The sequence below is a fragment of the Lonchura striata genome, chromosome 17, assembly GCF_050655825.1.
Source record: "Lonchura striata isolate lonStrDom1 chromosome 17, ASM5065582v1, whole genome shotgun sequence".
Classification (NCBI taxonomy): domain Eukaryota; kingdom Metazoa; phylum Chordata; class Aves; order Passeriformes; family Estrildidae; genus Lonchura; species Lonchura striata.
Window position 1 is genome coordinate 4557716 of NC_140719.1, and position 15558 is coordinate 4573273.

A 15558-nucleotide genomic window follows, 5' to 3' on the forward strand; every position below is an offset into this window, starting at 1 on the left:
TTACATCTAGCATGAACATGAGAGTTATTTCATGCCATAGTGTGTTGTGGAAGATAGATAAATATGATTGTTCATAAATAATACATCGGGATGAGAACAGTTCTCCCAGCTGGCCGGATGACACCCCTGCCTTTGGATGGGTCCTGGGGTGAAATGGACTGTTCCTTCCCACCCCCCAGAAGATGTATGGTTCACCCTGCACCTCTATCCCTCCCTTAAAATATCAAATGTCTGTAACCCCATTGGCCATGCCTTGTTCCAACCCACCTTGAAGCCCCTTGATAAGGAGGCTTCAAGGGGCCACGCGGTCTCTTGGAGCTTCCCCTCTCTTGGAAGTTCCTCCCCTCTTGGAACCTCCCCTCTCCCAGAGCATCCTTTTGTCTCTCTCCTCCCCCACGCTCTCAAGCCCCGCAGAACCTCCTGCACCCCCAATAAACCTCCTTCCCCAAGAGCAAACTTCAGAGATCTCTGCCTCCTTTCATCCACACCATGCTGGAGCCTGATATGTTCTACAGTAGCACAACAAGCGCTTCATACGGAGTTTGGAGTTACGCGCTAGGGCAGTACAGGGTTTGTAAAACACCAGAGCTGGAATCCCAAGGCCCCATGGCCACGTACCTCGGGGCCGGCTGCGGCGTTTCCGTCGGCCCACGGAGGTGCTGCGCAGCGCGGGCTGCAGCTGCCCGATCTCGATGGGCGTGTTGGTGCGGAAGCTCTCCTTGAACTTCTGCATCAGCGACTCCACCGTCTCCTGCGTCACCTCGGCAGCTGCAACACCAGCAGAGGGGCTGTGGTTACAAAACAGCTGGGCCACCGCGTCCCCACCGCCCACAGAAACCTTTCCTGTGCAAGCCGGAGTTCTGTCCTGCGGCAGGAGCTCTGCCAAGAACCTCTGATTTCACCCACAGGGACCCATCCAGCACGTTTCAGATCTTACCAAAGCCACCCATCCTAGAAAATTGGGAGTGGATAGAAATTGTGTTTTCCACACTGCTTGCCAGCATTTTGGATTATTCCTTGCCTCTCCCCCACGTGTCATGCCCTTATCCAGCCTGAAACGTCCAAATCATGCAGGGCACTGAGCTGGCTTTGGGTCAGGCTTAACTCTAGGCCAGAAGCTCAGAATTGTACCCCAGCCTTGGCAGTCTTTTAGGGCAGCAGGAGCTCCCCTACAGGCAAGTTTGGGGTTATTGGGAGGGCTGGGATGGGAGCCAGGAAAAGGTCCAGGAATGCTCTGAGCTGCAGCAGGATTCCTCAGGGTCTCCCAGAGGCTGCACCCACGTGCTGGGATGCATGAGGTCAGGAGACAAGCAAACAAGCAAACAAGTTCCTGCAATGCCCCATGGCATGTGCCACATCATGCTGGTATCTAAGCAACTCCTCTCCTTGCTCTCACACACCCTCAACTCGGTAATGCCAAAAAATTTCCCAGAACTTCCGATGAAGCTCTCCACCTTCACAATGGGCAGTAACAGGAAATCTTGAAACCACTCACAAAAAGCAAAGATGAAATTTGGGATCAAAAGGCCTGTCCTGCAGGACACAGAGGTCTCCCAGGTTCAACATTTGTTTGGCCTCTGTTAGGCCCTTAAATAAACTCATTAGCAGAACATAACCAGTCTCCTGTCTCCATTTCCAGAGTCACAAAGTCCCTTCCATGAGTACCAGAAGCTTCCCATGCCCACAGCGTGGCTGTGTGGAGATGGCAGGGAGGGATGCCAGGTCCTAGAGCCACCACATATCCCACTTGGAGAAGGATAAGTGAGCACCCTGGAGCCCCCAGCCTGCCAGGAGTTATGATGTATTAGCCCATCACATCTCCTGCCTCCAGAGACATTAGATGTGCACGATGCTCCTCGGGCACTCAGCAAGCTCAGGGTGCAGAACTGCTTTGCACCACAGACACCAATTCCCTTCCCAGTGTGGTGCAGGGAATTTAGAGTTGGAACAGAAGCTGGCCATGCAGGATGAGGCATTTGGAATTCTAGACAAGGATTTCACCTAAACACAGAGTCTGCAGCAGACTGTCCAACATCCAGCCATGCTGAGGGGAGCAGAGAGCCCTCAGCACCCAGTGCCACACCAGGAGCAGGTTCCCTTCCTTCTCCCTAAATCACACATGTAGGCACAGTTTGTGTCCCTGGGTTGTGTGTGGCACAGTTTGTGTCCCTGGGCTCTGTGTGGCACAGTTTGTGTCCCTGGGCTCTGTGTGGCACAGTTTGTGTCCCTGGGCTGTGTGTGCCACACGGTTTGTGTCCCTGGGCTGTGTGTGGCACAGTCTGTGTCCCTGGGCTCTGTGTGGCACAGTTTGTGTCCCTGGGCTGTGTCTGGCACACAGTTTGTGTCCCTGGGCTCTGTGTGGCACAGTTTGTGTCCCTGGGCTGTGTGTGCCACACGGTTTGTGTCCCTGGGCTCTGTGTGGCACAGTCTGTGTCCCTGGGCTGTGTGTGGCACAGTTCGTGTCCCTGGCAGTGTCTGTGGCCCAGCCCCATCCCCAGAGGTTCCAGCTGTGAGAAGCAGGTGAGCAGCACTGGCAGCAATGAGCCAGGGAGTGCCCAGGGGTGCTGAGCAGCCACCCAAGGGAGCAGAGGGCACCCAGGGCAGTGCATGAACGTGAGGGTATAAAAGGCTGGGCTAAAGAACAAGAAGGGTGGGCATTTAAAGCCTTCTTGTGTGGTGAGGTGTTACTGTATATGGGTTGAAGCTTTCTGAAATTGTATGATGATACTCTTTGTATTGTGGCCTGTGACACCCACAGGTGATGACCTCAGCCTCCCAAGGGTGCTTTCACACCCTTCTGGGCTGCAGAGATGGTTCTGAACTCTGCCAGGGCCATTGGGAGAGGGAGAACCAGGGAGCAGATCAGGAGAGGATCCCTCAAGCCAGTGCTGCTGTGCTGGGAGACAGAGGGAGAGCATCCACCCAGGCCACAGAGAAACAGGGATCAAACCCCCTGCCTGAGTCAAGTGGCAGCAGTGGGAACCATTTCAGGAAAGCTCCAGAAAGGGAGGGAGCTAAGGGACCAGCTGTGCAATGTCTTTGCATTTTCCAGTACCAGGTTCCCCCAGGAACCACAGATCAGAGACAGAGCTCCCCAAAGTGCATGGCAGGCACAGCTGAATCCTGCAGTGCCAGATGCCCCAGCAGGCAGCATCACATGAGGAAAAAACATATCCAGAGCAGGGAAAGGTCTCCAAAGGGCATCCAGTCCCACCCCCAGAGCACACATCCCCCCTGAGGTGCCAGGGAAGGATGCTGTGGCAGCACTGGGGTGGCTCAGCCTCCCCACAGGGGGAAGCCCAACCCTACAGCTCCCAGCCCAGCAGAATGCATGGCAGGGCCTCCCCTGAACAGATGGAGACGTATCCAGACCTTGGGGCTGTGTGATGCAGGACTTGTGGAGGTGGAGCAGGGAGCTCTGGAGTGGAGTGCACAGCTGAGGCTTATTTACCAAAAGGAGGCCAGGAGGAGAGCACAGAGGAGGAGGAGGAGGGGAGCATGCCTTCAGCGAGGTGACAGCAGCCTCACGGCCCCTGCTTGGCTGATGGTGACTGTGCCCATCTGGCCACCACGCTCCCACACCTGTCAGAGGAGCAAACACCAAGGGAGGGGCAGTGGGGAGCGAGGGGGGTCCCTCAACCCCCATCTGTTTGGGATGATGCTACAAATACTGCAGGAATTGGGAGCAAAGGGCTGCACTGCCCTGCACAGTGCCAGCACATTGTTGGCTTCTCCATGCCCCTCAACTCAGGGGTTTGAAGAAAGGAAATGGGAAAGGGAAGCAGGAGGGAGGAGAGAAAAGTAAAGCAGGGGAAGACAAGGAAAAAAAGGAAAGGGAAGGGGAAATAAAAATAAAATAAAGGTAAAGAAGGGAAAATGAGAAATGAGAAAAGACCCTTATTATTGACACAATCTCAGCAGAGTTTGGCATAGGTGGGTAGCACAGAAAAAACCCTCAGTGACAAATGAAAGATAGCAGAGCTTCGTGTGAGCATGAGGGGGTGAGATGTGTGAGCATGAGGGGTGAAGGATGAAGGGACAGCCCTTCATGCACTGCCAGCAGTGCCAAAAGGGACAGAGAAGTGACCACTGCACTGTAACAGAATGAGACAGCACTCGCTGGGGCTGCTCCTCACATCCACGAGAGAGACAGACCACTGCAAAACCACACTGCCCTCTGGGCCTCCCCACAGCAGCTCTTGGAGGCTCCAACTGGCCAGAAACGGATGGGAAGAAGCACTACTGTGGGTAGACAGTGTCTTTAATAATTTGCTTTAAGTACAGGCCAGCCCTGGACTGGTCAGGCAGTTGGATTAGCTGATCCCTGTAGATCACCTCCAACTGAACTACCCTATTCCACACAACCCTGCCAGCCCCCCGCACTGCCTGTGCCAAACACAGGCTCAGCCAGCAGCTCCTGGCACCTCCACAGCTCCCACATGCTGCTCCCCAGCACGACACAGCCACGTCAGCTGTGCCCAGGCACCAGCTCCTCCCAGGCTGCCCAACACGACACGTTCCGGAGGCAACGGGACCGTCCTCCCCTCGAGCACGGCGTGCCAAACGCCTTCGCTCCCCTCCCCGGCTTCCAGGATAAATCCACCCGGGCTACTGAGCTCACAGCTTTGTCACCTTCATGCTGAGAGATTCTCCAGCCCGGCAGAGGTGGTGAGATCCACCCCGAGGTTTGGCACAAGGCTGTGATCTCCATCTCCCCCCACGAGCAAGGGAATCACGAGGCTCTCCAGCCCCCACAAAATCAGCTTCCCTCTCTGGCAGCACTTTAAGGACACGGCTGAAGGTCACCCTACCTTTGCAAAGCACAGCACACATTCCTGACAAACACCTCCCTCCTGTCCACCCCCATATTCTATTTGAAAAGCGATTTGCTCTCCTTATGGCTCCCCTATTCGTTTTGCACGTCTCCCACAAAACAATTCCTACCCAGAGCCATTCTCTCCTCCTTCCTTTCTGCTGGCACAAATTGCGGTGGGAAAATATGTTGTTTGGCTTAAAAATTACAACAACAACAACAACAAAAAAAGTAGTCATCAGCTGAACAATATGAGCAATGTTTGGGTAAAAATGCGTTCCAGTGGAGATGGGAAGCAGCAGCATTCACTCCAGGACAGCCAGGAGAGCTGCACCCTCCCAGCCACACTGGATGGGTACAGGGTCTGCTCTGGGGACATGCCACAAGCAGGATCTCCCCATCCCAGGAGGGATTCCCCATCTCTGACTCCCAGGCTTGGATCAGTGCAACCAGCCACAAGCCCCATGTGAGAGATGAACTATTTGTGAGCCCCCACCAGCTGCACTTGGGTGTTGTCTCCACTGTTCCCAGACATTCTCAAGGCACTACAAAACCCCTCTGCCTATGCAACCTGCTCCCAGCCAGCAAAGCCAGGCAGTGATGGAAATACTCCTTAGATCTCAGAAAAAAAGCTCTCAGATTTGCTGAGGTGTTTTAGTCTTCAGACATGGCCTTGAGGACCCCAGTGGAGCAGCTTCTCCCCAAGCCAGGCTCAAACCTCGTGGTGCCATTGGGTGGTGGGAGAGCTGGACAATCCTACAGCCTGGGTTTTGCATCTTATTAAAACAGAACAGTGAGGTTTATGGTCTGCAAAGGTGCCAGCTTCCCTGAGCCTCAAAATCTTTGGTGTCTGGCCTAAAGGTTATTTTCCTGGAGCCACAACCATCCGTGCTCTCCTCACACAACACCTGCACTCCCACAGCTGCAGGAGGACGACTGGCAAGGCAACAGAAGCTTCTATCAGAGCTTCCCACACTAGGTATGGACTAAAACATATTTTTATAAAATACATGTCTTTAAGCATCTGGTTTTCCCATTTCTCTCTTTGATTTCTGGCTGTCAGAAGGCAAGTTATTGATCCCTCAGTATTAACAGTGCTCACAACACTCCCAGAGTTTCAGGGAGAGGACTGACTCCAGAACATCTCAAGAGCTGCCCGACTGAGAGTTTTGCATCAAGACAAACTCAATCAAGGATTAAATGAAGAAGTTTGGGTGAAATTAGAAGTAAGGTCAGTGGGGTTTCTAGCCCCTGACCTGTCACGTGGAGGATGCAACCCCCTCACCTCAGACACTGGCTCTTCTCAAAGACTCTCCTGCCCTCTCACTGACTACTTCCAGTATTTTTCACATCTGCTTTTTCTAGGCACAGGGCAGGGGACTCTCCTGGGAACCACTGACGTGGGCTCTAAAGGTCTAATACATCATCACGTCCCTAACACACCACGGGAACACCAGGCAAGTGCCAGTGTAATGATGTTATAATTGTTTCCTCCAAATCAACTCCCTGATATTCAGCAAGCTCATTTTGATGTTTCTGGATCAATATTTTAGAAATTTCTGTTCCACAAAGTATTTCAAGAAATTGACTTTCTGATCCTATTTTGGAACAAGCATAAATTTCACAATACTGGAAGTTTTCCACATGGTGGAAACCCTGATTTCTCACCAGCTCTAAATAATGGGTGTTTGTTGCTTTTCGAAGCATGAAATAACTAACGGTGTTTGTTCTGAGACTGGGATGTGGACTGATTTTCAACAGTGCCACCCTGAAGGTACTGAGCTCCACAAAGCACAGAGCTTTAGTAGCATAAAATTAGGTAATTACACTGATGCTGATGCGATGACAGTGGATTGTACAGATTTGTACAACAGCTTCGCACGCACTCAGAGGAAAACACATCTGAGGAGCCACATCCTGCCACAGAGCAAGGGAATACGGAAAAGGCAGGAGAAAATCTGGGATCTTCACCTTTCCCTGTGCTTCTCCAGCCACCAAACCCCTCTTGAGCAGGAGAGCCTGTCTCCTTTGGTCCCCCGATCTCCAGCAGTCCATGTCAAGTGCCACATGCAGCCACTGTGTCCAAGAAACACAGGGAAGATGCTGGTTGCATTCCACAGCCAACTCAAGACATATAAATCTGTTTTATTTAAATACATACATATAAATATATCTCCACAGATATACTTGTATCTGAATGTATATCTCTATATATGGATATATACAAAAAACATCAAAAGCAAGGATGAAGGAGGATCTCCAAAAAGCTCTTTTATGAAGTGGGGCTCTCACACACAGCAACAGAGGGAGAGAGGAACCCAGGGGCATTTTGAAAACAGCCTTGTATTCTATGTCAACTTTTTCTTTCTTCTCCCTCCTGGCCCTTTTTGTTGAGCTTTAAAATAGAGGCTGTATACATTTTTTTAGCACAGCTATTAATATATAGTTATTAATGCACAGTTGTTAATACATTAATAGATTATTATATACATTAATAAATCTGTCGCTATAAAAATAGATCTTTATACGCAAAAGTCTGATTTCAATTGCAAATTGCAGGGGGAGGGAAGCAGAAGAAAAGATAAAGTTTTATTCAAGATGTCTCCTTTGAAGGAAACTGAACAAATGTACTTTCCTCCTTCATATATTCATGAGATGACTGCTTCCTTACCCCGTTCTCCACCACCCTCAGCTCCGGGCTCGGAGCCAGCACAGCCCTTATCTGGTACGAGGCAGGGGAAAAAAAAACTCCTGATAGGATCAGAAGTTTTCAGTAGTTTAACAAATCTGGGAAAAAGCCTCCATTGGGTTCTTATAAAGCTTTAGGAGTGTGACGGGCAAGGGGATGCTGGGAGAGGCTGGTGTGCAGCGCGGGGGACAAAGAACAGCATCCTGCAGTGGGGACAGGGACCCCAGGGCACCCCAAAACCCTTCTGGACATGCACCCACTCTTTGCTTTTCACCTTTATGGCCAAGCTTTGCCATTTCCCCCAAATGCAGAGAGCAGGAGAGAACAGCAGCAGCTCCCGGGCTCGCTGCAGCTGGGTGGGCAGGAGCTGGCAGGACCCCATCCCACTGGGGAGGGACGGGCAGAGCCCACGGCAGCACCCACCCGGCTGCCCTGACCCTGCTTCATCCTCTCTCCAGTCACGGCGCTCAGTCACTTCCCAGCTAATTGCCTCCACTCATGTGTGCAAACTCACCGTTTACCGGAAAATGTCACGGAATGTTAATTTCATTCGGAATGCGCTTCCATGTTTTTATGATGGGAAATGAATAAGCATTGTATTAATGGCATCATTTCCAACTCCAACCACAGCCGTGGCCCCGTGGATGGATGCTGGGAGTTACTCATCACCCTGCACATTCCCTGCCTCTCCAGCTTCTTCCTTTCCCTTCCCCCAGCTCCCCTCACTTCTCCTGTTGGTAATTAAGATAATGCAATGTAATTATAAACATATTAGGAAAGATCAAACGCTGAAGAGCCGCGGTCCGGCAGTCCCGCCTCTGCCTCACACCTCTGCCTGGAGAGCACCTCCCGAAAGTTGATGGGTCCCTGCACTCCTGGGGCTGCTCCAGCTGCTCCTTCCCAGGAGCTGTTTCTGGCCCTCAGCTCTTCAACAGGGACTTTCTAGCATGTCCCTCCCCTGGCATGCACAGGGCATTTATTTCTCTATTCCATTTGTCCTGCAAGGAAAAACCTTTGGTGGTGGGGTGCTGCGCCATCTCCCCCACCCCAGCACTGAGGAGGTCCAGTCCAAAAGACTCCATTTCCCATTTTTTCAGCTCTAATAAAACCCTTAACTTAGGTTTTTTTACGAGACATCATACCTTTTTTGCTTAGGCAGCGAGCAGAGAGGATGAGGGAAGATGGGCAGACCCTCAGTATCAGCTAATGCTCCTCAAGTTATCAAATAATTGAAAAGTTAAATAAGAACCCTCTGGAGGAAGCTTCCCGATTTGGTGCTAATGGGCACACGGAACAGTCGGGGCTAATGTTGCGTGGAGGAGAGACAGTGGCTCAAGAGCACAGCTCCCTCCCTCTAGCACACAGCTCCTGCAGCTGCTCAGAGCCAGGGGAGACACTGCCCCATGGAGCCAGCTGGGGCAGGGACTCGCTGAGGGCAGAAAAAAATCCCATCCCCATTTGTCTGGGGAGCCACTGCTGGGGGACAAACCTGGGGGCAGCAGCACTCTGGCATCTGCAAAGTGAGTGTGAGCAAGTGCCAGCACCCCAGAGGATGGATGTGGCCAGGACAGGGCTCCAGGAACAGCCACAGCTGGCCAGTATGGGTGGGAAATGTGGCAAAGTGGCCCCTGGCCAGTTTCCACCACTCCCCAAGTCCATGCTCAGCAGCATGGTGCAAAATTAATTTTTTAGTTAGAAAATGCATTTCCTCTGCCCAGCGGGCAAAGTGACATTTTTCACAGTACTGACAAGGCTGTGCCATGTGCCAGGATGAATGAGGGAGTGTTGCCAACCCAGAGGAGAAGGACAAACTACCAAAATCTCTCAATGTGGCCAGGAGCTTCAGCTCCAAATGCAGCACCAAAAGGACCAACAACCTCCCACACTGGGCAGCACATGAGTGGAGGCAGCAGGCAGTAGAGAATGAGCTGACAGCTGGTTTCTTGGCTCAGGAGAAGACCTGGGAACACCCAGAATGCCCAGGATATCAAAACCAAACCCATTCCAAGCCCCACAGGTAAAGAAGTGAGGCTGAGCAGCGCCACACTCACAGGACCAGTGGGAGAGTCGCAGCAACGCCATAACTCAGCGGGGCCGTCAGAAAGGATTGATTTGAAGCACCTTGTTAATAAGTTTCCTCTCCCACTGGTCCTTCAGGGAGGTCAGTGCCTAATGATAAATGGGGCTGGAAGGTGCCTGCAGACCCAGTATCAGCACAGGTGCCCAGCCTCAATCCATCTTCCTTAGGAGCCAGCTGACAAAACCGTCTCGGTGCCATAGCCAGGTAAAACACAACTGATGGGAAGAGGACACGCAAACAGAGTGAAAAGGTGGTGCTGCAGTTGCCCTCCCTGCTCCTCCCTTCCCCATAAAACCCATGAGTCTGGGATGGAATGATGGGGGAAATCTCCACGTGCTGATCGGTGGAGCCACAATGCCACTAAAAAACCAAGGAGAAAAAGGGCTGAGTGCTGTGGTCTAAGAGAAGCACATCACTCGCTCAGGTGACAGGATCCAGAGCAGCCTCAACCTGAGCCCCACATCCCAAGGGCTGAGTCCTAACCAGCATCTATCTGTGTACTTCCAGTAGGAATGGGGAACATTGTGGGATTGTTCTCCTCCATCCCACATCCTCTTCTGATTGGTCTGATTTCAGAAACCAATGGCATGTTTTCACTCCATGCTGACACCATGGAAGCAGCATCCCTGGAAGTGTCCAAGGCCAGGTTGGACAAAGCCTGGAGCAGCCTGGTCTAGTAGAAGATTGTCACCCTGATTTTTAAGATTTTCTAAAGCCTTCTGAGTTTACATTCTGTTAGAGAATTTTACAACTTTCTGTAAACAACCTATTGTTTTGCATTCCTTCATAGGGGTGGAGAAACTTGATGTACTGGTAGTTTGTCCAATGTCATTGGAGAGGTAGCACCTTCACCCTCCAATCCACTGTCACCTTTGGAAAAGTATAAATGCTGGAGTCAGAAAATAAACATTCTTCTTTTCACCTTGCAAATAGCAGAGGCTCGTGTTGTGCTTTCACGTATCCTGTAGTGACAGAAGATGTCCCTGCCCATGGCAGGGGGTTGGAACCAAATGGTCTTTTAGGTTTCTTTTAACCCAAACCCTTCCAGGATTCTGTGACAGCCCCGGTCAGAGCTGAAGCTCTCCCAGGTCCTCTGTATTGCACACAAGATGCAGCCCAGCCGAGAAACTCAGGAGAGGCAAGGACACCCGAGATGCCCCAAGGAAAGTAAACAAGGATCTTAATGTTTTTTTTAGATTTTCCATCAGGGGAAGAAAAAAAAAAAAAGAAAAGAGAAAAAGAGTCATCTTGAAGCTAATCTTGGTCAACAACTGTCCCACAGCCTGGCTACACCTTTAAATAATGTAGTGCTTTATCAAACATTCATAGTGATGCACAAAGTGATGAACAATGCGTGCCTGGCATTTATATAAATATAGCTCCTGATGGCTTATTTTCCTTGGACAGCCAACACTTCACAGCTTATCTTCTGTGAGCTTGTGATTTTGCCTGGATGGAAAACACTTTGGACACCTGGGGAATCAGGACTACTGCACATGAAACTGCCATGACATCCCCACTGGGCATCTGCAGCCCCACAAAACTCCAGATTCCTCATTCAAGAGCTGCTGCTGACTTGAGGAGCCAGAAGTCACCCAGCTGTGGCTGGAAGAGGGGACAATGAAGGGTATTTCTCCATCTTGGGATGTTGTGGAGTGTCAGGGTGAGACCAGTCCAAGCCTTGCAAAGCAGGAGGACTTCACAAATCCAGCATCTCTTCAGGATGCTCAGCAAAATGCTGGCATCATAAACCTCCCTGTGTCTGTTCCAGTCCCTATGGCACCATTCAAAACCACTTTTCCAACTGCTTCTTCCCTCCTCTGTCTCATTAAATTAATGAGCAGGTTGCAGCAAAGAGAGGGGAGAAAAACATTAAAACTTACCAGGAGCCCACCCCACCAGCCTCTTCTCCACAGCAACAGTTGCCATGAGCCAGGAAGAGCCCTGGCTGACCCTAGGTGTTTAAACCTTAATTAGTCATTAACCATGGGCCACAAAACCCATGAGCCACTGGGCTGCAGGACCAGAGGAAAGCCCCAAACCCCAGGAGCTTCCCTGCCCCTTGTGTGTCATTCTTAGAGGCAGGAGGATGTTGGATATGGATGGCTCTTGAGGGAGAGATGTCCTGAGTGTGCTCCCACAGATCCGTGGTACTGCTCTGATCCACTTCCTTGGGGGTGTAAGGGAGGGGAACAGTGTCCCACAGCCCCACCATTCCGTCCCCCACAACCCAGGTTTGGGGTGGAGGTAACCATTTCAATGGGATGATCACAACAAACCTAAAACTCCAGCCTGGCAGCTCTCCATCGAGATCTCCAAAGACAGTTAATACATTAATATATTAATTATGACTGTGTTTATCTCTGCAAAGCACAGCTTTTCCCTGGCAGGTCAGGACATTTGCAGATCCACACTGAAGTCTGAGCTGGCATCACCACAGAACCAAAGACCCAATGGCCCGGCTGGTGTAACCTCTCTAACTGGGGCACTCATTCCCTTCATTAATACATTCAATTCAGTTACAATTGAACATGCTGGGCTTGAAAACAGCTTAAATGCCTTTATTAACTAGAGACACTACCTAAGCATGTCTGGAAGTGCCTCCCTGAATTAGGAGCCAATTCCTGCCCTGTCGAGCCCCCACCTTTTCTATTTTCCTTTTCATTTCTTTAAAGCTGAAAGTTGCAGCTGGTTTGTTTTTTTTTTTTTCAGACAGGACTAGAAGACTGCAAAAAAACACTTTTCACTGGCAAGCTATGAGAATATACATTTTCAAAGGTCCCTATAAATTACAGAAGGAGTTGGCTGGGATTAGAGCCGGGAAAAGCTGATCACGTACAAAGAGGGTCATGATCCCATCAGGTCACTGGAAAGAAGAGCCCCAAGACACATCAGATGCTGGCCTGACGCAGTGTCCCATTTTAGCCTCCAGCCTCAGCAAACGTTAAGCCATCACTTTATTTATTAAAGGCTCAGAAAGCCTCTGGTTAATGCTGGGAATCAGGGTGGAACTGCAGCTGACTCCTCGAGCCAACAGCAGCAGCAGACGGTGGCTCCAAGCCGCAGCGCGGGCACCAGGGATGGCACACCTTGGCACAGCCATCAGCCCAGCCAGGCACCAGCATCCTCTCAGAGACAATAAGGACATGATTATTAGGCCAGACATCTAGTTCCTGTTGCCTAAGTGCTCTCCCTTCTCCAGCGTGGAGAGCAGCACCATCACCTGTCCACTGTGAGGGCGTCGCCCCCAGCTCACACCCATCTCTAAATCTCATCTCCAAGGCACTGGAGGTAGTGCAGAGCTGAGATCTATCTGCAGAGCTCAGGTATTTGCAATGAATGGCAGCTCCAGGGAACAGTTTGACTACCTGCCCTCCTCTTGCACAGGTCAGCCCCCAAAATGTCCCTTTCCACAGCCCCAACACCCTGTCCTCCAGCAGAGCACTGCCCTACCTCTCCCCGGAGGAGATTCCACCAGCAGGAAAAACAAGTCTGAGATGTGGCCACCAGAACAGCTTCTGCAATGCTGGTGAGGGGCACAGGAAGCTCTCTCTTGCCATCATCAGGATCCTTCCCCTGCTTTTTGCTGTCACCTCAAAGCCATTTGTCTCCCCTGCCTAAATCCCTTCTCCCAGTTCTCCTGGGCTGCACCACCCAGAGCAGCTTGTCTGGGAGGCTGGAGGGACCACAAGCCCTGACATCAGCACTTCCCAATATTTCTTTATGCTGCTTTGTATCTGTCTGGCTTGGTTCCCTCTGCAACCCCCGGATGAGGACTGAAGCATTAAATGGCATGACCAGGGCTATCAGAGCAGCCAGTGGCAGAGTGGAGCTGGATCCACATCTCCAGGTGCACTCTAGCAGCCAGACCATCTTTCAGGAATGCTCAAAAGCATCTCACTGCTGAGAAAAGCATCCATGGATCAAGTAAGAGAAACCTCAGAGGTTTACCTGAGCCAACACAGCAGGGGAGAAGTAAGTCCAGGAGAGGAATTCAAGATGAGTGCTCAACCACACCTTTGATATGCCCATGGTATTAATCATTGGAACCATCAGTAATAAGTCCTGTCTCCTGTCTAGACTTGGAGGCCATACCCAGACTGCAGAGCCTGTGAAGCCAGCACAAAGGCCTACTTGAAATGTGCTTTTTTTGAACATAAAAGAAGCTGAGAAATAAAGATGGGTCCTTTGTTGCAGGAGTGGAATTGCAGATAGTCGATTTTCAAGTCTGATTTCTCCTCAGTTTTCACCAGGCAGAAGTTCTATTTCTAGCTGATCCTTAGGAGATTTGGTTTGGCAAAATCCCTCTGAGGAACTTGTGTAATCCCATCCTGAGTTTGCTGGACTTTACCTTTGTTTACCAACTCCACCACTGTGTATCCAGTGCATCCCAGACAGGGATGCAGCAGTGCCACCTACAATGGACTGGGACCCAAAGTCCCCCAAAACAGGACCTGATGGACAAAAGCAAAGGACTCCTGCTGCTGTGGGATGAAGCTGTGTCTGCGAGGATGAGAGCTGTGTATATTACATGAGAAAAGCACGTGAGGAATTCCCAAAGGGATGGAGCTTGAGGCCATCTGCTTGGGAAAAGCAGGAGAGCAGAACTCCTGAGGAGCAGGGACTGGAAACTCCACAATGAAGTGAGGCCAGAGGCGGTGAGGAAGTGACAACACCTGCACAAATGTACCCAAATTCCCATAATCACTGAGCCCCATGTACATACTGGGACTGCGTTCAGAGAGGGAGGGTCTCCCCAGCAAAGACCAAGACCCCTGAAACTGCACCCCACACCAGCAGAGCCCACTTGGCACCATGCACACCCACTGAGCACAAAACCCTAGAGACCTTTAAATTGCCAGAGAGAACCCAAACCCTGCTCCATCCCAGCTCAAGGGATCCTGCTTGATAATTAGGACAGCCTGGCTATCGCTTCCTGCCTCGCTCCATTTCATTTTATTCTTAATAAAAAAAAAAAAAAAAAAAAAAAAAAAAAAAAAAAAAAATTCTACTTTTCTTCCTAAACCGCCTTGGATTTTTCTCCTGTCTAAATTCATCTGGGCTCTGTACAATGTCACCAGGTCAGCTTGTGCTCCTGCTGCAATTCTAATTTTGTCAGCTTTACATTTTCTAGGCAGTTGGGAGATTTTTCTTTCTTTGCTCCTTTTTTTTTTCCCCCCCAAGTCAAAAATGATTTTGCATAACAGTAATAACATTAATGGCCCTGCACAGTGAATCCAGATTACAACTGCAGCTAGGGAGAAATAAACATCTCATCTTTGCCCTGCTGTTTATCTCCCCACAGCAGAGCCTGGTATCAGGTCAGAACCTGTAATTTCATTAACTTTATCACTCAGACACGCTTGTTGCTAGATGTCATTATTCAGCACATCACTCCTGTGTTTTGTTTGTGCTGGGATTCACTTCAGATGCTCTGGCACCACACGGGAGCATCCCTCCCATCCACATCACTGCCTGAGCTGGGGAGGAAAGTTTGGCTTGCTGAGCTGTGATCTGCAAAACATTTGTGCTGCTCAGGCCTCCTGGGCAGGGACTGCATGGAGCAGAGCCATCCAGAGCAATTCCCTGCCTGATTCCCTGACTAGATACATGCAGAAGTGGTGAATAAAAAAAACCCACAGTCTTCCTCACAGAAAGAAAAACTGTCCCAGCAGGCACCAAGCGTGGGGCGTGCAACTCCCAGCGATGGGAAGTGAACAGCCCAGCACCTGCAAATCAGGCAGTGCCCCGCTCAGGCAGGTGGAGGGTGAGCAGAACTGCTCCTTCTCCCCCGGATTTGCCATCCCTGGTAATTAATGCTGGGAAGTGACACTTGAAAGAGCCTCTGATGACAGCCCCTGCGACGAGACCGTTTGGAGCCCGCTGACAAATCCCAGCTGATGCCTTATCACAAGGCAGCTCAGCAAGAGCAGCGAGGAGAGCTTTTCCCAAGGGAGATGCTGGATTCCCTGGGAT

At 50.7% G+C, this 15558-nt stretch overlaps 1 protein-coding gene across 3 annotated transcripts in view; it reads right to left on the reverse strand.

Annotated features, from left to right (window-relative positions):
- ASTN2 (astrotactin 2) overlaps nucleotides 1–15558 on the reverse strand; it is a 335047-nt gene that overhangs the window by 229499 nt on the left and 89990 nt on the right. For all 3 annotated transcript variants that reach the window (XR_014958795.1, XM_021551387.3, XM_085594033.1), the window contains one exon: nucleotides 619–768. Coding sequence is in view for 2 of the 3 variants with exons in the window: in XM_021551387.3 (XP_021407062.2) it covers nucleotides 619–768 (150 nt within the window). In the remaining variant the exon portion in view is untranslated. The remainder of the gene's footprint in view (nucleotides 1–618; nucleotides 769–15558) is intronic.